The sequence below is a fragment of the Anas platyrhynchos genome, chromosome 16 (genome assembly GCF_047663525.1).
Source record: "Anas platyrhynchos isolate ZD024472 breed Pekin duck chromosome 16, IASCAAS_PekinDuck_T2T, whole genome shotgun sequence".
Taxonomy (NCBI): Eukaryota; Metazoa; Chordata; class Aves; order Anseriformes; family Anatidae; genus Anas; species Anas platyrhynchos.
This window is the reverse complement of record NC_092602.1, coordinates 4,125,838-4,145,645: the sequence shown is the minus strand read 5'-3', so window position 1 is coordinate 4,145,645 and position 19,808 is coordinate 4,125,838. Positions and strand designations below refer to the sequence as shown.

At 39.8% G+C, this 19,808-nt stretch overlaps 1 protein-coding gene and 1 long non-coding RNA gene across 6 annotated transcripts in view; both read left to right on the top strand.

Moving 5' to 3' along the window:
* MORC2 (MORC family CW-type zinc finger 2) overlaps positions 1 to 19,808 on the top strand; it is a 53,601-nt gene that overhangs the window by 18,265 nt on the left and 15,528 nt on the right. For all 5 annotated transcript variants that reach the window (XM_038187617.2, XM_038187618.2, XM_038187616.2 and 2 more), the window contains exons 2-12: positions 2,959 to 3,012; positions 5,088 to 5,122; positions 5,633 to 5,701; positions 10,082 to 10,172; positions 11,522 to 11,630; positions 12,949 to 13,108; positions 13,191 to 13,302; positions 14,009 to 14,134; positions 17,551 to 17,630; positions 18,561 to 18,643; positions 19,576 to 19,661. In XM_038187617.2, the coding sequence (XP_038043545.2) occupies positions 5,662 to 5,701; positions 10,082 to 10,172; positions 11,522 to 11,630; positions 12,949 to 13,108; positions 13,191 to 13,302; positions 14,009 to 14,134; positions 17,551 to 17,630; positions 18,561 to 18,643; positions 19,576 to 19,661 (887 nt within the window). In that variant the 5' untranslated portion in view covers positions 2,959 to 3,012; positions 5,088 to 5,122; positions 5,633 to 5,661. The remainder of the gene's footprint in view (positions 1 to 2,958; positions 3,013 to 5,087; positions 5,123 to 5,632; positions 5,702 to 10,081; positions 10,173 to 11,521; positions 11,631 to 12,948; positions 13,109 to 13,190; positions 13,303 to 14,008; positions 14,135 to 17,550; positions 17,631 to 18,560; positions 18,644 to 19,575; positions 19,662 to 19,808) is intronic.
* LOC139998814 (uncharacterized) lies at positions 5,708 to 7,567 on the top strand. The gene is made up of 2 exons (XR_011803788.1): positions 5,708 to 7,052; positions 7,214 to 7,567. It is a non-coding gene; the product is annotated as an uncharacterized lncRNA (long non-coding RNA).

Below are 19,808 nucleotides of genomic sequence, written 5' to 3'. Positions count from 1 at the left end.
AGCTACCTACCTGTCTTAACAATGATTGGGATTTTTTCCTTGAAAACGAGATGCTGCCACTTTAAAATGCTTCTAGGGTTATTCATTGAGATGATAACAAAAATGCGTCTCATCTCAGCCAACTTTTTTTTGTATATTTTGAATATTTGTAATACACGATTGAAGGAGCTTGTTAAAATCTGAAGAGCAGAAATTGTCTTCAAACAGTGTTGTATAGAAAGAGTTAACTTGTGATTGAACTTGAGGGTTTTTTTTCTGTAACCAGAACTCCCCTGTTAAACACAGCTTGAGTAGAAGCTCACTCAGATGAGAAGATTTCAGAATAACTGAACGGTGGACTTGAGGAATACGAGTGATAGACAAACAACATCTCCCCAGCCGTCAAGCCCTCACATTTCTTCTTGTGGATATTCTGTATTTTGGCTTGAAACAATGCAGTAACAAGAGGATAGTTCTTGTTTCTGACACTGATGCCAAACTTCCAACTTAAATATTTTCCCAGATGTGGCCTCCTTCAGCACAAACATAAAGTCTTACATCTTTCATTAGTTATTAGGTACTTGTCTGACTATGTAGGATTGGAAGTCCAGCTGGGTTCAAACAGGAATGATTCTTGAACTCAGAACATAAGCTGTCTCTTTCTTTTTTCCTTCCCACCCCTTGGTATGCTACTCTAAATGGTTTGTAGACGTGCTTGAAATTGGTCACGTTCTATGGAGTTGTCTGACTTGACTTTTGTAACCCGCATTTGAATAGATGTACTGGCAGCCTTAGATGTCCCTGTTCTGTTCTTCCTTGCCCAGTTTGGCCTCCTGCATGGATGGAGCTGCCTTGAACGAAAGGTAGAAGTTGTAAGAGGGTTCAAAGTCAATCCACTTATGCCAAGTTTTCACTGAGGCTGCAGATTTTTATAATGCTTTCTTCCTGACTCCCCACGTTTCATTTAAGCAGTCTTATGATCCGTGATAGTTGTATTTCTCATGCTTTGATTGATGTTGGTATTGCCTCCGATGATGATGATCTAGCTTACACTTAAGTATGTCCAGGTTATGTACAAGCTTGTACAGCCTCAATTTTACCAGCAGCTTATCCTTGGATAAGGAACCAACAGTTCAAAAACAGCGTGTTTTTGACACTTACGTTGCAATAAAATAGTCCTTTTTTTTTTCCCCAGAGGATGGGGAGAGGATTGCTACCAGCTGATAATGATGTACATTAGGTATTTTAGGCACACTTGGTTGTAAGGCGAGATCATGGTTTTTGTTAGGCCAAGCTCTACGTGTGACTTCAGTTAGATATTGACAAGATAATTTGGGACATTTCAGAAGTCTTAGTGTTGAGATTAATTGCCTTGCATTAAGTATATTATAGTGTATATACACTTTTGTTAGTGGTAAACTGCTTGAATTGATTTTGCTTGCTTGTAGCAAGGTTTCACTTTACCTGGTCAGCATAAGAGATTCTATTTTTGGTAGGTGTTTCAGTTGGGTATGGTGTCATGCTACGTAGAAATAATGTTTTCTCTTGCCTTTCTTATCTTCTGATATTTCTTCAGCTATTTTGTTCCAATATCTTTCTTTGGAAATCCCTGTGAACATTTTTCCTTGATTTTAAGCGTTGTTTAAATTGTGGAGTGAAAGATATTTACAAAGCATAGTTACTAGTGCTACAGAATCCATTTGTTTGTGGTTTTTCCCTGACACAGGCTAATTTTTAAATGTGTTTCTGGGATGTTGATTTGTAGAGTTAAACTAAATGATAGGGAGCACTTGAAATACATGTATGTGCACAGGAAATCCTGCTCAAATGAAGGAATACCAGGTCTGAGCTTCTGATGAGACTTTCTGAACGGTATGATAGTCTGATTTTAGGTATAATTTGGCATTTTTGTGTAGTAGTGAAAACAGGTTGTATGTGAAGAGGTTTCATGCAAACTGAAATACGTAGATAATAAACATCTTCTGAGGACTCAGTCTCTTCATCAGCCATCCTAGAGGAAAAATAAACTGCATAAATCCTTCTTGGGTAGATTAAATTACTTGGTTCAGCAAGATCAACTGTTTCTCCAGGTTTTGTAGCTGCAGTTAATAGATAAGGGTAGATACATCTCATCTACATGTGAAATAATTGTTGGATTTTGAAAATGCATCAAGGGCCTTCAGCGGAGATACTACATTAATGTTGCGGGCAACTTATTGGAATCACTTTACTAGCTTTACTGTTTCCTCACCATGTTTTGTGTTTCATTTTTATCAACGTTAAGGTGCATAACTAAAGCCTTTTTATGGGTGCTGCTTATAAAACGTGGTAGTTCAAAGGCTAGAAGCTAAACATAGCTTTTGTGACTGTGCTAGTGGCAGCTGTCTGGATGATTTTAGCATCAAGTTTGGAAGGTGGTGTGGTGCAGTGGTAGCAGAAGATTGTCTTTTCTGAACTAGGAGCAGCTGCATCTATTGGAGGTCTAGCAGGATCTGGAAATTTCTCCATGTTAGAAATAATTTCTACTATGTGAATATGTGCATGGTAGAGGTGGACCTTATGTGTAATATAAATCTGTCCATATTTTACATACAGACCATGTTTAGTTGCCACAAAGAGACTTGGCAATGTGGTGAATGATTGAGGATTTATGAATTGTTGTCTTATTCATAGGCAGTGACTCCTTCACAGGTCAATAACTTTCTCTGTTATGTCTGCTAGGAATGCTTGCATTTACCACACGATGTTTTTCAGAACATAAAGAGAATCAGGTTTGCTGAAATGGACTCCATTGGGCATCTCTGCTGAGCTTCTGCTCCCAGCAGATAGTAAAACACTAATTTTTAGCCTTGTGTCAGTAGCAGGCATTGGTATTGTAAACATATGATTTGACTTGTTTAAAATATGTTTGAGATTGGTGTTTAATCAAAGGTCTCTCTTCCGTGTCAGTGTAACCCTGCTGATTCTGTTTTGTTGCAGAACTACCCATGAGTTCTTATTTGGTGCCCTTGCTGAACTTGTGGATAATGCCAGGTATGTTTCTGAGACTGCCTAATTCCCAAGGGAGATTCAGTAAAGATTTAATTAGTCTGTCTGTTTAGGAGATCTTGAGCAATTTTCATTTCTAGTAGACTTCAAGAAAAACAAAAATAGAAAACCTCATCATGGTTTAGTGTAAATATCAATAGCAGATTATGTAAACCATTAAGGTTGGAAAAGACAAGATCATCTGGTCCAATCATCACCCTACTACTACTGTCACCCACTAAAGCGTGTCCCTGAGTACCACGTCCAGCCTTTCCTTAAGCACCCCCAGGGACAGTGATGCCACCACTTCCCAGGGCAACCCATTCCTATGCCTGACCACTCTCTGAGAAGAAATGTCTCCTATTTTACAACCTGAACCTCCCCTGGTGCAACTTGAGGCCATTCCCTCTTGTCCTATCACTGGTTACCTGCAAGAAGAGGCCGACCCCCAGATCCCTAAAGCTTCCTTTCAGGTAGTTGCAGAGAGCAATGAGATCTGCCCTGAGCCTTCTCTTCTCCAGACCAAACCATCCCAGTTCCCTCAGCTACTCCTCATAAGACTTGTGCTCCAGGCCCTTCACCAGCTTTGTAGCCCTTCTCTGAACATGTTCCAAAGCCTCAATGTCTTTTTTTTTTTTTTGTAGTAGTAGTAGTGAGGGTCCCAAAACCAAACACAGTGTGTTTCAGCTGGTCCTTTTATACTACCACGTTCAACCCCTAAAAAACAAAGTAGTATTCCCAACAAGGTAAGTTTGAATGAATCACAGAATAACTAAAATTAGAGGGGAAATTGTTAGAACCCTTTTTTTTTTTTTTTTTTTTTTTTTTTAACTTAAAGGAAAATAATTTAAGGAAAAAGCAACTCTTCCTTAGGGACTTTAAGATCCTTCAAAAATCTTTGGCTCTTGGTAGTGATAGGATGAAAATGAAATCAGAAGTGGGATGTTGAAAAATAGAGCAAAAACAAGTAGAGCAATTGTGATAATTGAGAGACTTGGTACTTGGAAATTAGAGGTTTTAGGCCACATTTCTCATACTGCAGTCTATAGCGGCGTACCAAGCCTTGCATATTTATTCCTTCAGCTTCATCAAATATTATGATGTGATACTGTGGAAATATTTTGAGATTTTTTTCTCTCAAGCATGAATCGTCACACTATGCGGTTAGTAATGTAAGGAGCTGAACTGAAAAATTTCTATGTTGGAAAAAGTCTTTGTAGGAAGCTAGCCAGGACTCTGCGCCTATGTATTGAACCGCGTTTTAACTCAGATCAGCAACTGTTGCTGTTTTCACTTTTTCTACAACATAATGTAGCTTACTTTAGACTGAGGCTTTTTTTATTTTCAAACTCCTTATCTCTGTTTTCCTAGAGGAGGAGCTGTGCTTAGACACTGTTAGCCTTCTGGGAAAAGTAGTCTTACTCGACTAGAGATACAGCTATGAAACAAGGTGACTTGGCATTTAGGAAGTAGGGTTTTATTGCACTAGCACAACTGCGCTCTTCTGATCAGTAAACCAAAGATATGTGAAGGTCTACATTGCACTTCGCAAAAAAATAAGATAAAAAAAAAATGATGTGAGAAGGTGGCAACAGTGCTGTATGTGCTACTTTTTCCAATATAGAGGAGGATAGAGCATATGAATGCCTTTAATTAAATGATCTTTTAATGACAGTTTCCTATGACAAACGTGAATGTATTTAGATGGAGTTTCATGCAGAAGTTACTAAGCTTTTCCTAGGCAGCTTGACCAAAAAAGTTTAGGTGTTGATTGCATACAAGAGGGAGCTCAGAAATGTGTGCTTCTTTCATTTTTTCGTTAGCATGACTTTGGTTAAAAAGTCAGTGATATTCATTGTAACTAGGTTTAATTCTGTATAGTAACAATGTTTTTTGTTTGAGTTTGGGTTCAAATAGGCAAAAACTGGAACAGTGTGTGTTTTATTTGTCCGTTAGTGCTGTCTGCTGTGCCTCTGTGGACTTTGATCTGTGCCGTTGGTTCATCTTGGAAACTATTGCATGTGCCTGGCTTTTAGCTTCATCTCTATTTGAGTACTGACTGCGTTTTTATTGCTTTGTAGAGATGCAGATGCCACAAGAATAGACATTTATACTGGTAAGTCATTCCTGCTGCTTCATTGCATGTCATCAGCCAAGTCACAAGTTAAAACTTGGATTTAGGCTGCAAATGTGTGTTGCGCCTGGTAGAACGAGAGTGAAGGTGTTTATGCCTTTTGCTTTTTGTCCTGTGCCCCGATGTCTGTTATCTTTCAAAAAGTAGTGACTTCATAAGTAACTGAGGCAAGTTTGCTAGACCAGTTTTCAGATGAGGTTAGATAACAAAGTAAACAGCAATTTGTACTGGGTGTTCAGGAAACCCGCTTTTACAATACACCGTTGTTGTAGCATATATTTACATAGAAGTTAAAGTGTAGGAGAAATTAGTCATTCTGTTATTTAAAAAAAAAAAAAAAAAAAAAAGGTGCCTTTTTTAGACCATAGCCGTATTAGGTTTATGAAAGTCCAGTTTATTGCATTACTTTTCTCGTGAACACTGTTTAGTTTGATTCAATTTTATGAAGCTCAAATTTCTGTATGGGAGTATTGAAAAATTCTTCTCTCATAGAACGACGAGAAGACCTGAGAGGTGGATTCATGCTGTGTTTTTTGGATGATGGAGCTGGAATGGATTCAAGTAAGTGACACAAGTTACATTTATATTTTCAAGATGAGGTTTCATTTTATGGCTGAAACTGAATTAACAGCTTGGTCCTGTTGAAAGAGGGAAGTTATGTGCCTGGGTATGTGTTCCTGCCTCTTCACTGCCTTTTTCAAGCAGTATTACTTATCAAACTCTTCACCTCTTCAGTTTGCAGTAAAATTAACAAAATTGTTGTGCTGCATCATAGAGATGAGTCAGCCTGGTCTGTAGTTTTCCAGCATACCAAAGTTGGCCTTGGGGCTGGAGGGAGAATAACGTAGCCAGAAAAGGGAAAAGGTTTCTGAGCATGTTAGGGGCTGCTGAGCGATTAGTTAATCTTGTCTCCAGTATGAAAGTGTGCCGTGACAAAAACGTCAAACTTGACTTCGAAAGCATTTTTCTGTTCTTTCATCATTATCATTGTGGTAGAGATCAATATTTAACAATATAAACTCTTAGGAGCATGAGAAGAATATAATAAATGCAAGTCTGCCTCATCATAAGAACTGATGTCTGTCGGATCTAGCGGAAGTAAAGACTTCTTGCAATGCTTTAGCATCATTGAACAGTACTCTTAATCCATACCAACTTCTTTGCATCTTGAAGATGGCAGCTCCTACTTAAACTGAAGTCTTCCTACCTTATGCTGTAGAGTCAAAAATCCTTCAAAATATTTGAGGATTCAGTGTCATCATGGTACAGATAATTTTTAAAAAGCAGTGCATCCCGCAGGGAAATATAAAAATATATTATAAAATATAAAGCTCATAGCACTGGTTCAAAAGGTTAGCTTTTTCATGGGGGACTACTAAATAAGAGACAATTAGAAAACCAAACTCTAGATCTTATGCTGCACATCTCAGGTTGAGATTTCTCATATTATCAGTGGTGTCATTGCTGAGGATACTTAGATTTGAGAAATTTAACCTACTGTTTGGACTCTCAAGGTGTTGCATGATTTTAATGACAAAAACCGATTGTAGATTGAAGTATTACAACTAATTTAGGAAGTAATCTGTAATTGTATTATTAAAAGATAGAAACAAATGAGTCTTTAACTTGCTTTTTATCCCAGCTCTAGTAAGCTTAAGCTATATTTTTAAGTTTGGGACCTTAAAAGTGCTTTCGTTTTACTGGATGCAGTTAAGTACTGAAGTCTTGATTACTTTTTAGATCTTATATTTCTTCAAATATTATGTATTCAAGACATACTTTGATGAAAAACAATGTTTAAATGTATTTGGGATTCTGGCACTTTTTAAAAAAGCACACATACATGTTTTTGTGTGTAGTCAATGACACTTAGAGGACCAGTGTCAGAAGAGTGGTCTGCATATCTCTAAGGGTAAGTGTGTCTACAGTCTTGTTAGCATACCGAAGTTTCCTCTTGTGTTGATGGATTTTTGGAATAAATCTTTGGTCTCTCGAGGAACTTGTATGAAACTGGTTTCTCAATAAATAGCTGTGCTTAGTCATTTCCCTTAAATAGTTGGTTTTTATCTGTAGTTGTTAAGGTAATGAAAGATCTCAGAGCTTCTTCCCGCTTTTCCACTGGCCCACTGAAAAGTTGACTGGAAATCTTGCACGCCACATGCACGCAGCTGATGCACACCCACTGCGAGCACACCCAGGAACACCCCGTTGATGCACTCTGCGTGCACACGTGCACTGTGCACAGACTGCACGCGCTGCGAGGAGGGGAACAAGGCAGAGTTGTGGTCATGGGATGGAGTCCAGTGGGAGTCCTGCATCCAGCGGAGTCCCCCAGGGGTGGGTACTGGGACCAGTGCTGTTTAATGTATTTGTCAAGGACTTGGGTGAGGGCAACACTCCAGAAATAAACAGCTTTATCCCCCAGTTCGATATCCCAGCTGTTTGATGTTTCTTACTAGGATTTTTTTTTTTTTTTAATTTAGAATCATAGAAACACCTAGGTTGGAAAACACCTCCAAGATGAGTACAAATCTTTACTTAGCACTGCCAAGTCTTCCACTAACCATGTCCCTAAGCACCACGTCTACCTGTCTTTTGGATGCCTCCAGGGATGGTGACTCAACCACTTCCTTGAGCAGCCTGTTCCAATGCCTCACAACATTTTCAGTGAAGAAATTTTTCCTAATATCCAACCTCGACCTTCCCTAGTGCAACGTGAGGCCATTTCCTCTTGTCACATCACTTCTTGATTGGAAGAAGAGGCCAACACCCACTCTACTACAACCTTCTTTGAGATAATTGTAGAGTGATAAGGTCTCCTCAAGCCACTTTTTCTCCAGCCCCAGTTCCCTCAACCACTCCTTACAAGAGGTGTTCTCTAGACCCTTTACCAGCTCTGTTGCCCTTCTGTGGACACACTCCAGCACCTCGATGCCCTTCTTGTAGTGAGGGGCCCGAAACTCAGCACAGTGTTTGAGGTGCAGCCTCACCAGAGCTGAGTACAGAGGGACAATCACTTCCATAGTCCTGCTGGCGATGCTATTTCTGATACAGGCCAGGATGCTGTTGGCCTTCTTTGCAACCTGAGCACACTCCTGGCTCATATTCACCCGGCTATCAACCAATACCTTCAGGTCACTTCCTACCATGCAGCTTTCTAACCTTTCTACCCCTGGCCTGTGACATTGTATGGGGTTGTTGTACTCCAAGTGCAGGACCTGATTCCTTTTCTTGGGCTTTGAATATCAATCTGCCATCTTCACTGAATTCCTTCAGATTGTTTTTTTTTTTTTTTTTTTTTTTTCTTGTCTGTTTGGCATAGATCACATCAACCCTCTTTTTGTTGCCAGGGAGTTTATTTTTAAAGTCTAGTAACTCTGAGACACAACAAAATGAACACAGTGTGACTAAAATAGTTGTAAGTGAAACTCCCTGTAGAGCCTTAACTAAAAATTTGGGAAAAAAAAATAAATTTATACCTTGATTTTTTTAGAGGAGTGTAAAGACTAAATTTCTCCCAAAGACAAACTGTAGCAGAGAGAGAAGCTCCCTCACCCTTCAGGAGTCCCCTCTTCTGGGCATTGTTTATCCTTCTCTTCCCAAGAAGAATCACCTTTTTAGGGTGGCTTTAGGTCTCCACCACTGAATGATAAACCATATGTTCACCTTGTCTGAGTGAGGAAATGCGCCAGGCAATTACTCCTTTCCTTTTTTAGGCTTCTGAATTTGTTCTTAAAAATAGCTGTTGATACAGCTTTTAGTACAGCAAGGGGAGAGGGGGCAGTAATATTCTCTTCTTAGAATATCCCATATACCCCTGTTTGACTAGGCTTTAAAACTAACACAATAATAATAACAATAAAATCCACATCTCCAAATATGAGATAATCTTCTAATGTTTGCTTTGGCTGGCAAGAAAACACCATAGGAGGCTGAGGAAAGGGAAGAAGTACTGCGATCCAGTCAAAATTTGTATTTGCAATAGTTGTCCCCTCCTCCCTTGCAGCTTGTATGTGCGTTGAGGGCAGTAATTGTTGTTAGCCTTCCTGTTTGAAGGATTGTTCCTGTTCAGGCACTTCATGTTCCCTCATCTCTGGAATTGCATTGCATTTCTCCCAGTAAATTCTATGGTGAAACGATTGCTATCTCTTGGCAGAAGGGAGTACAATTGTTCTGTCCTATGGATGATATTAAAAGGCTTTATACCTTGAACAATGGAAAGGCTTGAGCTAAAAATGACAGACCCTCTCATCTGTGAAACTATCATATCCTTTTGTTTAGTCCTGCGCTAATAAAATGCTCTGGCTTCCTGTGGTATTTGCTAGTACTGCTTGAATACAGCTGTCTTGCTGTCAGTTGTCCAGGAATCTGCTGCAAAAAAATAGTTTTTGTCTTACTAGTGCATAAATTGGTAGTAGTGTTCAGCTCAGCTCCATAAAGAAAATGTACTCAGTTTATCCTGAATTCAAGACCTTTCTGTGTTAGTGACGTATGCCCTAGTACCAAGGGTTTTTATCTGTGGTGTTAGTAGAACCAGAGCTGCAGTGTCCCAGGGTTGGATTTTGGTTTATTTATGAGCACAATGGCAATTGTGATTAACACAACAGATCATCTTATTGACTTTTTTTTTTTTCTTTTTTGTAAAAAGAAAACATCCTTACCCAGTTCAGATGGGGTACTGGTCTAGTCTCGAAACTTAAAACTCTTTTTGTCAGCGTAACAGCATCTGTACAAAACTTCTGATGCCAGTGCCATTGACCAGTGTATTTCTTACAGGGCTGGATGGCAGAGCTTCAGGGTGAGACCTTGGCTTGGACTTCAGGCCTCTTCCGTGCAGCAATCCTTCTGTGCTATTTAAATACAAACTTATTCATCATTGTAAGATGCGCTTCTGTGTATATTAAAACAAACTTTGGATTTGCTACCTGTCTCTCGTTCCAGATGAAGCTGCCAGTGTTATTCAATTTGGCAAATCAGCCAAGCGATCTCCGGAGTCAACTCAAATTGGGCAGTATGGGAACGGCTTGAAATCGTAGGTATTAAAAGCCAGCGTCGTGAGATTCTTAAACTTGAGCGAGGGGCATACTATATTGCAGCTAGGAACTGCAGACCGAAGCCTAAATGTGCAAAAGGAGATGTTTGCTATCACATTGGTCTAATCTAAAGAAGTGAACTGACAGAACCCCTGATCCAGCTTTAGATGAAATGAAATTTTTGTCCATTAAGGGTTTTTGGAGGGGTTGGCTGATAGGATAAAAGAGAATATTGGGAAGGAAGGTCTTATTGGGAATATTGTGAGAAAAATCTCAAATAATTTTCTTCAGACAGGATCTTCTGTGAAGCTATTTTATTCACGATTGCAATGGCGGGCGTCCTGTCAATCAGGAGCGCATCTAAGCAAACAAATCATAACCTTTTATCCCCTATTACCCGACGCCTGATCACCTCCCCAGTTTCCTCATTGGCTGAATACTACAGGTTCACAAGCTACTCGACGCTCCTCTACACCATATATGTACAATTTTTCCTTTTTTCAACCTTTTAATTTCTCCTTTCTTATTTTTTGAGAACTTGTGATCCTTGTTTAACTCTTGTCACACTGCTCATCCTATTTTTCTCAAGCTTCTACATTATTTTAGAACAGTGAGGCCTTCTACTGTCCACTAATCTACTTAGCATTTCTCCTTATTATGACTACACAACTATCTTGGAATACAGAAATTAGTTTTCTGTTGCAACAACACAACTTTGTTGCTCACAATTTGAGAGTTAGGAGGTGGAGGACTGTCCTTTTTGTGATAGCTAGCTGATAAGTTGAACTGCTGAATTGCTAATGTTCCTGTCACATTGGAAAATATATTGTCTCCCAGAAACTTGTCTACTGCTATTCATTTGTGTGTACAGCGAAATGAAGGCTGCATTCATTTTCTCACTGACTTACATTTTTGCTCATATATTTGAAGGTTATTATCACATCTCACTGTAGTCGACTTCTTCAGATTTAAAAACAAAACCTTTGTTTTAAACTTTCTTCATAGTATGAGCTTGGAAAGCTCCATTCTGCACTTTTTAATTGTGATTAGTGTTAAATGTTTTAGGGAAAGAATTTAGAGAGCTCCATTGCTTCTTGTGAAAATGTCCAGATTTAGATGTGTTTTTTTTTGTTTTGTTTTTTTTTTTTGGAAGGAACGATAGAGAGAGAGGGTAGCTACTGTTTAAGCCTTTTTACCCGTCTTAACCTGTTTTTGGTGTCTCATACTTGAACATAATGGAATGAAAACATAACTTGCTCTGCTTTTTAAAGAATTAGCATAAATTCTGCTAATCTGCTGAAAAGTATTGGTCAGGAAATATAACATGCTGCTTGAAATCTGTCTCCAGGGGTTCCATGCGGATTGGGAAAGACTTTATCCTTTTCACAAAGAAAAACAACACCATGACTTGCCTTCTCTTGTCACGGACATTCCATGAAGAAGAAGGCATCGATGAGGTTTGGACATAAAATATTATAATGAAGTAATGTGGTGAATGTTGTTTCATCTGAACTTCACCCAGCTCTTGAAGGAGGAGTCTGTGTCAGTATGGATTTCTACTGTGTTTTATTCAGTGTACGGTTTTCTCCTGGGGATACACTGGTAGGGGATCTGCAAAGTCATGACTGATTTTTCCTTTTGGCTTTAAATCTGTTCAAGAGGTCTCTCTAAACTACTGTGGGTTTGTAGGGCTTAATATCACTTTATGTTGCTTGTGCCAAGCTCAGGCTATGTCCAGACTTTCTTGTGTTTTCCTTTCCCACAAAATTTGATTTTGAGATGTAGTTAAATTTTTGTTCATATCTGATTTTCTGTAGAGAATTAAAGGTATGATTGAAGATGCTTCCCATAGGTCAGAAACTCCCAGATGCATCTCTTTTCGCATCTTTTTAAGTCAAAAATCAGTATGGTTCTAACTACTGAGAATTTGTATATCTTTAACAGATAGTTCAGATACCATTGTGTATCTGAACTCTTAACATGGAAGTATTTTTATGCTCAAGTGCAAGTATTTTTAAGGCATAGCCAATAATGAGAAGTTACGTTTTTGCACTGGCATAATATATAAGGATTTTCCATTTTGATAGTGGAGGGAGCTGTACAAAGAAGCTGTTGAGGGGGCAGTGCTTGCTAGTGGCTAGCTAGCAGTAATGTAGTTCCCATAGTGCCTCTGGAGCTAGAAGTTTTGGCTTGAGTTTAATTCTAAAATAAGGAGGGGAATCACTGTCCTTGATATACAGCTGCAGTCTGTAATTCTATCTTTGTCCATGTTCTAAACAACACAAAACCAATAATCTTGTTAGAATCCTACCAAGAAGAAAAAATGAAATCAGAAAAATAAATGAAGAATAATTCTTCAGTTTAAGAGAAGAGTTGAGCACAGAGTTTGATGCTTCTTTTTTTTTTTTTTTTTAAGAAGCAAAACTTGTTTTTTTTTGTTTGTTTTTGTTTTTTTTTTGTTTGTTTGTTTTTGTTTTTGTTTTTTGTTTGTTTGTTTTTTACTGTTAGGTGAAAGTTATTACAAGAAGTAGAAATGATGTTGGTTGTGTTAACATTGAGCAGCCAATACCACACAGATTACTTTGCAGTGGTATCTTACAAGACTAGATGTTCTAGAAAAGTAACTTGGAGGCTGGAAAAGAAAGGTCCTTGAGCATTTGACAGTTGTGCAAACCGCTGATTAGTTAGGAAGGGCTACTGCACAACCTTGTTCCATGTAAATGGCTGACTAGAGTGGGTAGGTCTGAGTTGCTCCTGGTGCAATGCTATTTGCAGGTCATTGTTCCACTGCCCACCTGGAACGCACGGAGCCGAGAGCCTGTGACTGACAACATGGAGAAGTTTGCTATTGAGACGGAGCTGATCTACAAGTATTCCCCTTTCAAATCAGAACAGCAAGTGATGGAGCAGTTCAATAAGATCCGTGGTGAGAAAGGTATGTATCTGTGGTGCTGGTCATGGGCAAGGAATTTGGGGGTTTGGGGGGGATTCACCTGATCAACTTCTTGCTTGCTTAGGCACCTTGGTGATCATATTTAACCTCAAGCTAATGGATAATGGAGAGCCAGAGCTGGATGTGACTTCTGACCTCCAAGACATTCAGATGGCAGAAACACCCCCAGAGGGAACGTAAGTATGACTGATGTTACAGGCCCTTGGATTCTGATCTAACTATATTTTGGGGTTTATCTGTATGCTGTGTGCATACGTTTGTTTTTTTCAAAGCTTCTCTTTCTGTGGTGAGTAGGAGAGTTTAGACGTTCTTTAATTCTTCAGCAGTTTAGAGTTCATGCATTTACATAGCTCACAGATGTTATGCTTGTGTGTTTGTTGTGAATTTACGCCTTGACTTGTCTCAGCTTAGTCAAAGCAGGCAAACTCAGTACCCTTTTTTAATTATCTGTATTAAGGAGAGGAAGCCCTCAGCTATAGGTTTAATCTGTGCCAGGATATGTCACAGGATAGGGAAAATTAGTGTGGGGAGGTGATTCTGTTTGTCTTTTTGAACCTGGGTACGAGTTTCTTGGGAAATAAGAATCTTACAAATTTTTTCAACAGAGAAACTTGTTCATTTGGTAAGGGTAGAGGATGAGACTATGACAGTAGTAGGTGATGGCTGCTTTTTAACCAGAGAATAATTAAGGGGAAAAATTTTGAAGGAAAAAGGAGGGACAAGGATGAGCACTCTGACAAATAAGACATTGGTTATTCGGGTAGTAAATTGATGGGGTCATCTTTGAGGTACATGGATATAATAGGGAGAATGCCTCCAGTTGGTCCTACAGTGAAATGCTGAACAAACTGATAAATATCTGTAAACATCCATCTCCTACAGAAAGCCTGAGCGCCGCTCCTTCCGTGCCTATGCTGCTGTGCTCTATATCGATCCTAGAATGAGGATATTCATAAATGGACACAAAGTACAAACCAAGCGACTTTCCTGCTGCTTGTACAAGCCAAGGTAAGCGTTGGACCACAAGTCTGCATATGTGTGCAGGAGTTTCCTTACAGAAGAGGTTTAGCATTTTGCTCTGTGTGTATCCTGCATAACTCCATGTTAAAGCCACAGAAACAGGTCACAAGATTATAGGATGTGGGTTTGACATCTTGGAAAAACAGGAAGATAATGGAAAATCTAATGCTTTTGTAAATCAAAAGTAGCTTGTGCAATTTGTCTCCTTTAAAACCAAACACAGAATCATAGAATGGTTTGAGTTGGAAGGGATCTCAAAGACCACCTAGTTCCAACCCCCCTGCCATGGACAGGGACACCTTCCACTAGATCAGGTTGCTCAAAGCCCCATCCAACCTGGCCTTAAACTCTTCCAGGGATGAGGCATCCACAGCTTCTCTGGTCAACCTCTTCCAGTTGCCTCACCATCCTCATAGTAAAGAATTTCTTCCAAGTATCTAATTTAAACCTTTAAATTTGCACAAGTCTAGGCAGATGATATCAATTACTCTTCTGTTATCTACCAGCACTATCATCCCATCTATGGTGACTTGTGAGGTGTGATTTGCCCGTAGTGAAGCAATGTTGGCTGTTGCCTGTCAAGCTAATACTTACTCAGCTTCTTAAAATTTGCAAAGTGGTATCAGACTTCGCAGAAGTCACATGAGATTGCATCCCTTGCTCTCCCCTTGTCAAAATAGTCAGTTGTTTCATTTTTAGAGGCAGTCAATTTGGTACAGCATGACTTGGCACTGTAAATCATGGTTTGCTAGGTGTCCTTCTGCTTGAAGTGATCATTTTTATGCTTTACATCAGGCCTTGGTAGGTACAGCATTCTGCTGGCAAGACCTGCTTAGGAAGATTGCCTTCAGGAGGCAGCGTATTCTCTCCTGTTTGTAGGGTTGCAAGTCAGCTTGTCTTCCTCTCTGAAGGAAAAGCATTTAACAGTGGCTTGTCTGCGGGTTAATTTTTGGTGTTAGAGAACAAAGAATGGAGATTTGTCAAGGATATCCAAGACCATGGAGGAAGTAGTTCCTCTTTCCAGAAGAGCTCCAGTTATCTTCTACCTTTTGCTAGAGATCAGTGCAAGACTTCTCAAAACCTTTCTGGAGCCTGTAATGCCCAGGAGTCAGGAGCAGGCTAGTTTTGTGCAAATCATTCAGCAGCATTTGTAGGTGTGATACCACAGTAGCAGACTCCCTGGAAGCTGCTTTCATCTCTGAAAGAGTTACTTCATCTGTTTCCTCCCACGGTCACTGTTGGAACTTGTTTAGCAGTGCAGGCTGTACAGCTCGAAGGAGGCAGGCCGTTTGGCATGTCGCTTTGTATATAAGCCGTTTGAACGGCCAGTGATCCCAGCAGACATCCAGTGTTGGTGGCTGCAGTAGTAGTGTGTGCTGTTTTGCTTTCTTTGGCTGTTACTGGGAACCATGTGTTATTGAACCACGTGCAAGGAGTTTCCTATTATGAGGGCACTCTAGGACGATTGTAATGAACCTCTTGAAGATGGATGAATGTTTTGCCATCATATCTGGATTTCTTGTCTATTGGTCTTACGTATGTCTTTTCTAGGTACGATGTTCCAGATCACTTAAATGTTGGCTTTCCTGGCTGTGGCCAGTCATTTGGAGTCAGAAACTAAAGTGAAACATAATGGCTGGCTGGTTTCTTCTTTCTTGAAATGGTCAGTCTCTGGGACAGTTTATCTGGAACCAGATCTGAATTCCGGTAGTCCTTGATTTGCTTTTGGGATATTGAACAATCCTGCAAGCACCTGAAGATGGTACAGGGAGTAGGACTAGGGAGAAGGGCGTGGAGTCGGGATGACATCCTTCACTGCCTCTCTGGGTTGTTCCACAGCTGTGCTCTGTGCGTCGTATTGGAAAGGTGAGGTGTACCTCACTTTCTAAAGCAGTCTGTCTGTGGTCACGCTCAGGTACTTCTCTGTCTCAAGAGGTGTGTGTGTGTTGAGAGAATTCATCTTCACCCTGTTCCCTCCCAGCCAGGAAAGTAAGGCAGGATGTGGATGAGGTAATGTAATTATGCCAGCATGTTGAAGGTAGTTCTGGTTTTCAGAGTACGTTCTGGCTCTTGGCTCCAGGTAGCTTAAATCACCTTTAAAGTGGATTTGAAGAGATGTGCCATACAAAACCTTCCTCTGGTTATTGGGCGATTTTCTGGAAGAGTTAGTGTGCGTCTGCTTTATCAGGAGGTCCTTATGAGTAGCAGCAAAGGAGTTTACTAGATGCAGAAAGGTGTTTAAGTGGACTGTGCTTGTGTTTTGAGTTTACTGGACTTGAGAGTAAAGGATTTCTGATAGTGAGACTGTTTCTGACATCTGAGCACATACGTGTTCACCCACAGAACCATACATAACCAATCTTTTTCATCTGTGCAAGGTGATTTCTCACGGATCTTGATAGACTATATTTCATTTGGGGGAATCTTACCTCATTGGGACTTATATGTGCTTCCTTCTACTTTAATGTACTTCAATCTACTTCAATCAAGCTCTAAGTTGTTACATTTTCCCATATGTAAAAACAGCATTTTTGTGGCTTTTACTTTTGGCATAATGTTGGAGAGTTGTTTTTCTTCTTTTTTTTTCCTTTTTTTTTTTTTCCTCCATAAAAATGTATTTTAGACAGGATTTTCCTTTGGATACTTCCAAAACCTCATGTCCAAGGTGTCTCAAGTTCTTTCAGGCTCTGGTCATCCTTGGCATCATCTCTTTCCCCAGTTACACACCTCTATGTAGAAGTGACGCATACTCATAAGCTTTTGCCTCTTTTACTCTGCAATAGTCATAGTTAGATTTTAATCTGCATTTGGCATTTCATGGTACAGGGAAGGTAAAACAAGTCACTGCAAATCAAACACTTTACAAGGTTGTGAGTCACATGTGGAGCATATGGAAACGTCCTGAAATTTTGAAGCTGCAAGTTGAAGCTGTGTTCAGACAATTCCTATACCACCTAGAGGCTTTGAGCTAATGCTGCTTAAAGACATGAACTGTGAAACTGCATATGTAGATGGCCGTTTGCAGGAGAGAGGAAGGGGCGTTCGTGTAGAATGGGAGGATTTGGAGAAGTTTTATAAATAAGTTCCGTCCTCTTTTTCACTTCTGAACTTGTTCGCCTTAACCTGGGGATTTCTTCCAAGAATATGGGATATGTTGTACCTCCACTGGATAATGTAGAAGGGGGTATTGTGGTTGCAGCAACAGCTAAAGCATCTCTGACTTAAAGATATATCCTAAGTACTTCCAAAAATGCCCAGTTACTGATATGTAAACCTCCTTCATTTATTGAATCTGTTGAAAAAAGTAGAGTAGAATGTGAAGATCTTATTCTCCAGGAATACAGTGATGAAATCTCGGTTTGACCTTACTGCTGAGATTGCTAATTAAGTTTTGATCATCACAGGATGTACAAATATACTTCAAATCGTTTCAAGACCCGTGCAGAGCAAGAGGTGAAGAAAGCAGAGCATATGGCAAGGATAGGTGAGTCTTTGGGTTATGCATGTACATCCTGATTTTGCTGTAGCAAAAGAAAGGAATAAAAGAGGCTATCTTGCTGGATATGACCCGATTGCTTGTTTCTGTGATGGCTGTGGTTGCTCAGGTAGTTATGGCAGTGATTACAGGTGATTGAGACTTGCTTCCATGCAGTGGAGGGAATTTACATAATTCCCTAATACCATTTCCTATAGAGAATACAGGTACAGAATAACCCTTTAAAGGCACAGCTCTCCACTTGCTCCACCTGAAGCCTCACCTACTTGTTATCCCATTGTTCTGCTCTCATCTTTTTACATATCTTTAGCTTTTTAGTTCTCTACTCCTTCTGTGACTTCCCTCTTGAAGCAATTGTTCGAACACAAAGATTTTTATTCTATCACCTGATACATAGTGATTGATCTGGGTGTTGATTTTTTTTTCTTGCTTCAAGACTACCTTTTGTGCATTTAGTCTGCCCTTCTTATTAGGTCTTGTCCTCAGGAGAAACCAAATTTGACAGTATTGGACGTTCAGGATATAGAAATAACATGAACATATATAGTGTATATCTTTGTTAAATTTCATAAATATAGCATATAAATCAGTCATCCCAACCCATGCTGGGGAAAACCCATAGCGAACAAGGAATCTTGAACTTGTACGACATGTTACATATGAATTATGTATTAGAGGATTGAATTGTGTATTATGTACTATGTAATATTGACTGTGACTGCTGATCAAGTTTAAGACAGCTTGTCAACGGTATCCTCTCATATGTAAGATTTTCTTTTGTACCTTTTTATGCTGCTTCGTCATCTCTCCCTTGTATATGTTAATCCTGTCTTTGGAAATCTCTTACCTCAGATGAATGCCTGATGATATGATGTCTGTACTAAATGGCTAATACTGTTCTTTCTCCTTGTGTTGTAGCGGAGGAGAAGGCTCGAGAAGCAGAGAGTAAAGCTCGTGCACTTGAGCTGCGCCTTGGGGGAGATCTTACGCGGGAGTCCAGGGTGAGACTTCTGCTGTTCCAACGAGTTGGATTTTAAATATTGAGGGGGAAGGTTTAGAACTGTGCTTTTGGAGCAGAGAACTGGCTGATTAACATCTCCTTTTAGCACTTTGGTATGTGAAGCAGGTGGTGACTGCTGTTGGAGATAAGTTGTCAGCAATGTTCAGTCCCAGGCAATTGTGTGGTGTCGTCACCACAGGACATGCTTGAACGTGTTTATTTTCCAATCTGAACAAGAAGCACGCTGACATTCCCATGCATACAGCATACAATATCAGGTGGGAAGGCAATGCCTTGTTTGAGTTTTGCTGTGAAGATGCTATATCTGATGTTCTCTGAAGAGTTTGGGTGAATGTTAAGTATTTGAACAGAAGTAAAACTGTTGGGGTTTTTTTTTTGGATATTCTCTCTGATTGCCTTTGCAGTTTGCTCTTAAGTTTTCTCAGGCTGTTGCTAGAGAGTTCTTTTTGTTTCCTTCTGAATGGTACCTTGTGAAGCCACAGCTCCTGTGCTGAGACCGGGGGCTTTTTGAAAGATGGGTAAGGCCTAGGCCTAGCCAGCACTTAGGTGGAAAGAGGATTTGTGGGAAGTGCCAGCAGGTGATATTAGCATAAAATTACTTTCCTTCCTAATGACATCTAATGGGGAAGGAAAAAAAAAAGCATTTGAGTAGCCCATCTATTTCCATTTTGTGTCCAACCATTTGCTGTGTGGTTTTAGTTACATTAGATGTTTAGTTGCCTTTGGATATTTTCTTCCAAGCAACTGTGTAGCTACTTAACCAAGGCAGCAACTGGTGCTACCCTAAATGTTTTGGAGTGCTAATTAGTGTCCTCCACAGCTGGTGAATTCTTTCTGAGATCTTTTTGAAGGCGGAAAAATTGTAGAAGTGAGTTAATTTCATGAATTTCACTGTGAAATACCTCTTGGCAGGTGATGTTACGTCAAGTCCAGAACACTGCAATAACCATGCGCCGGGAGGCTGATGTAAAGAAAAGGATTAAGGAGGCAAAGCAGCGGTGAGTAAAAGGCAGTTGAAAGCTCTGATTTTCTCAGGCTGTTCACTCCACGTGCTTTGAGTGTTTCTTCTGCTTTACTTCATGTGGTGGGGTGAGCAGTTCAGCTCAAAGCTTAAAAACCTGTGAGTACTCTATATGCCCTGCCTG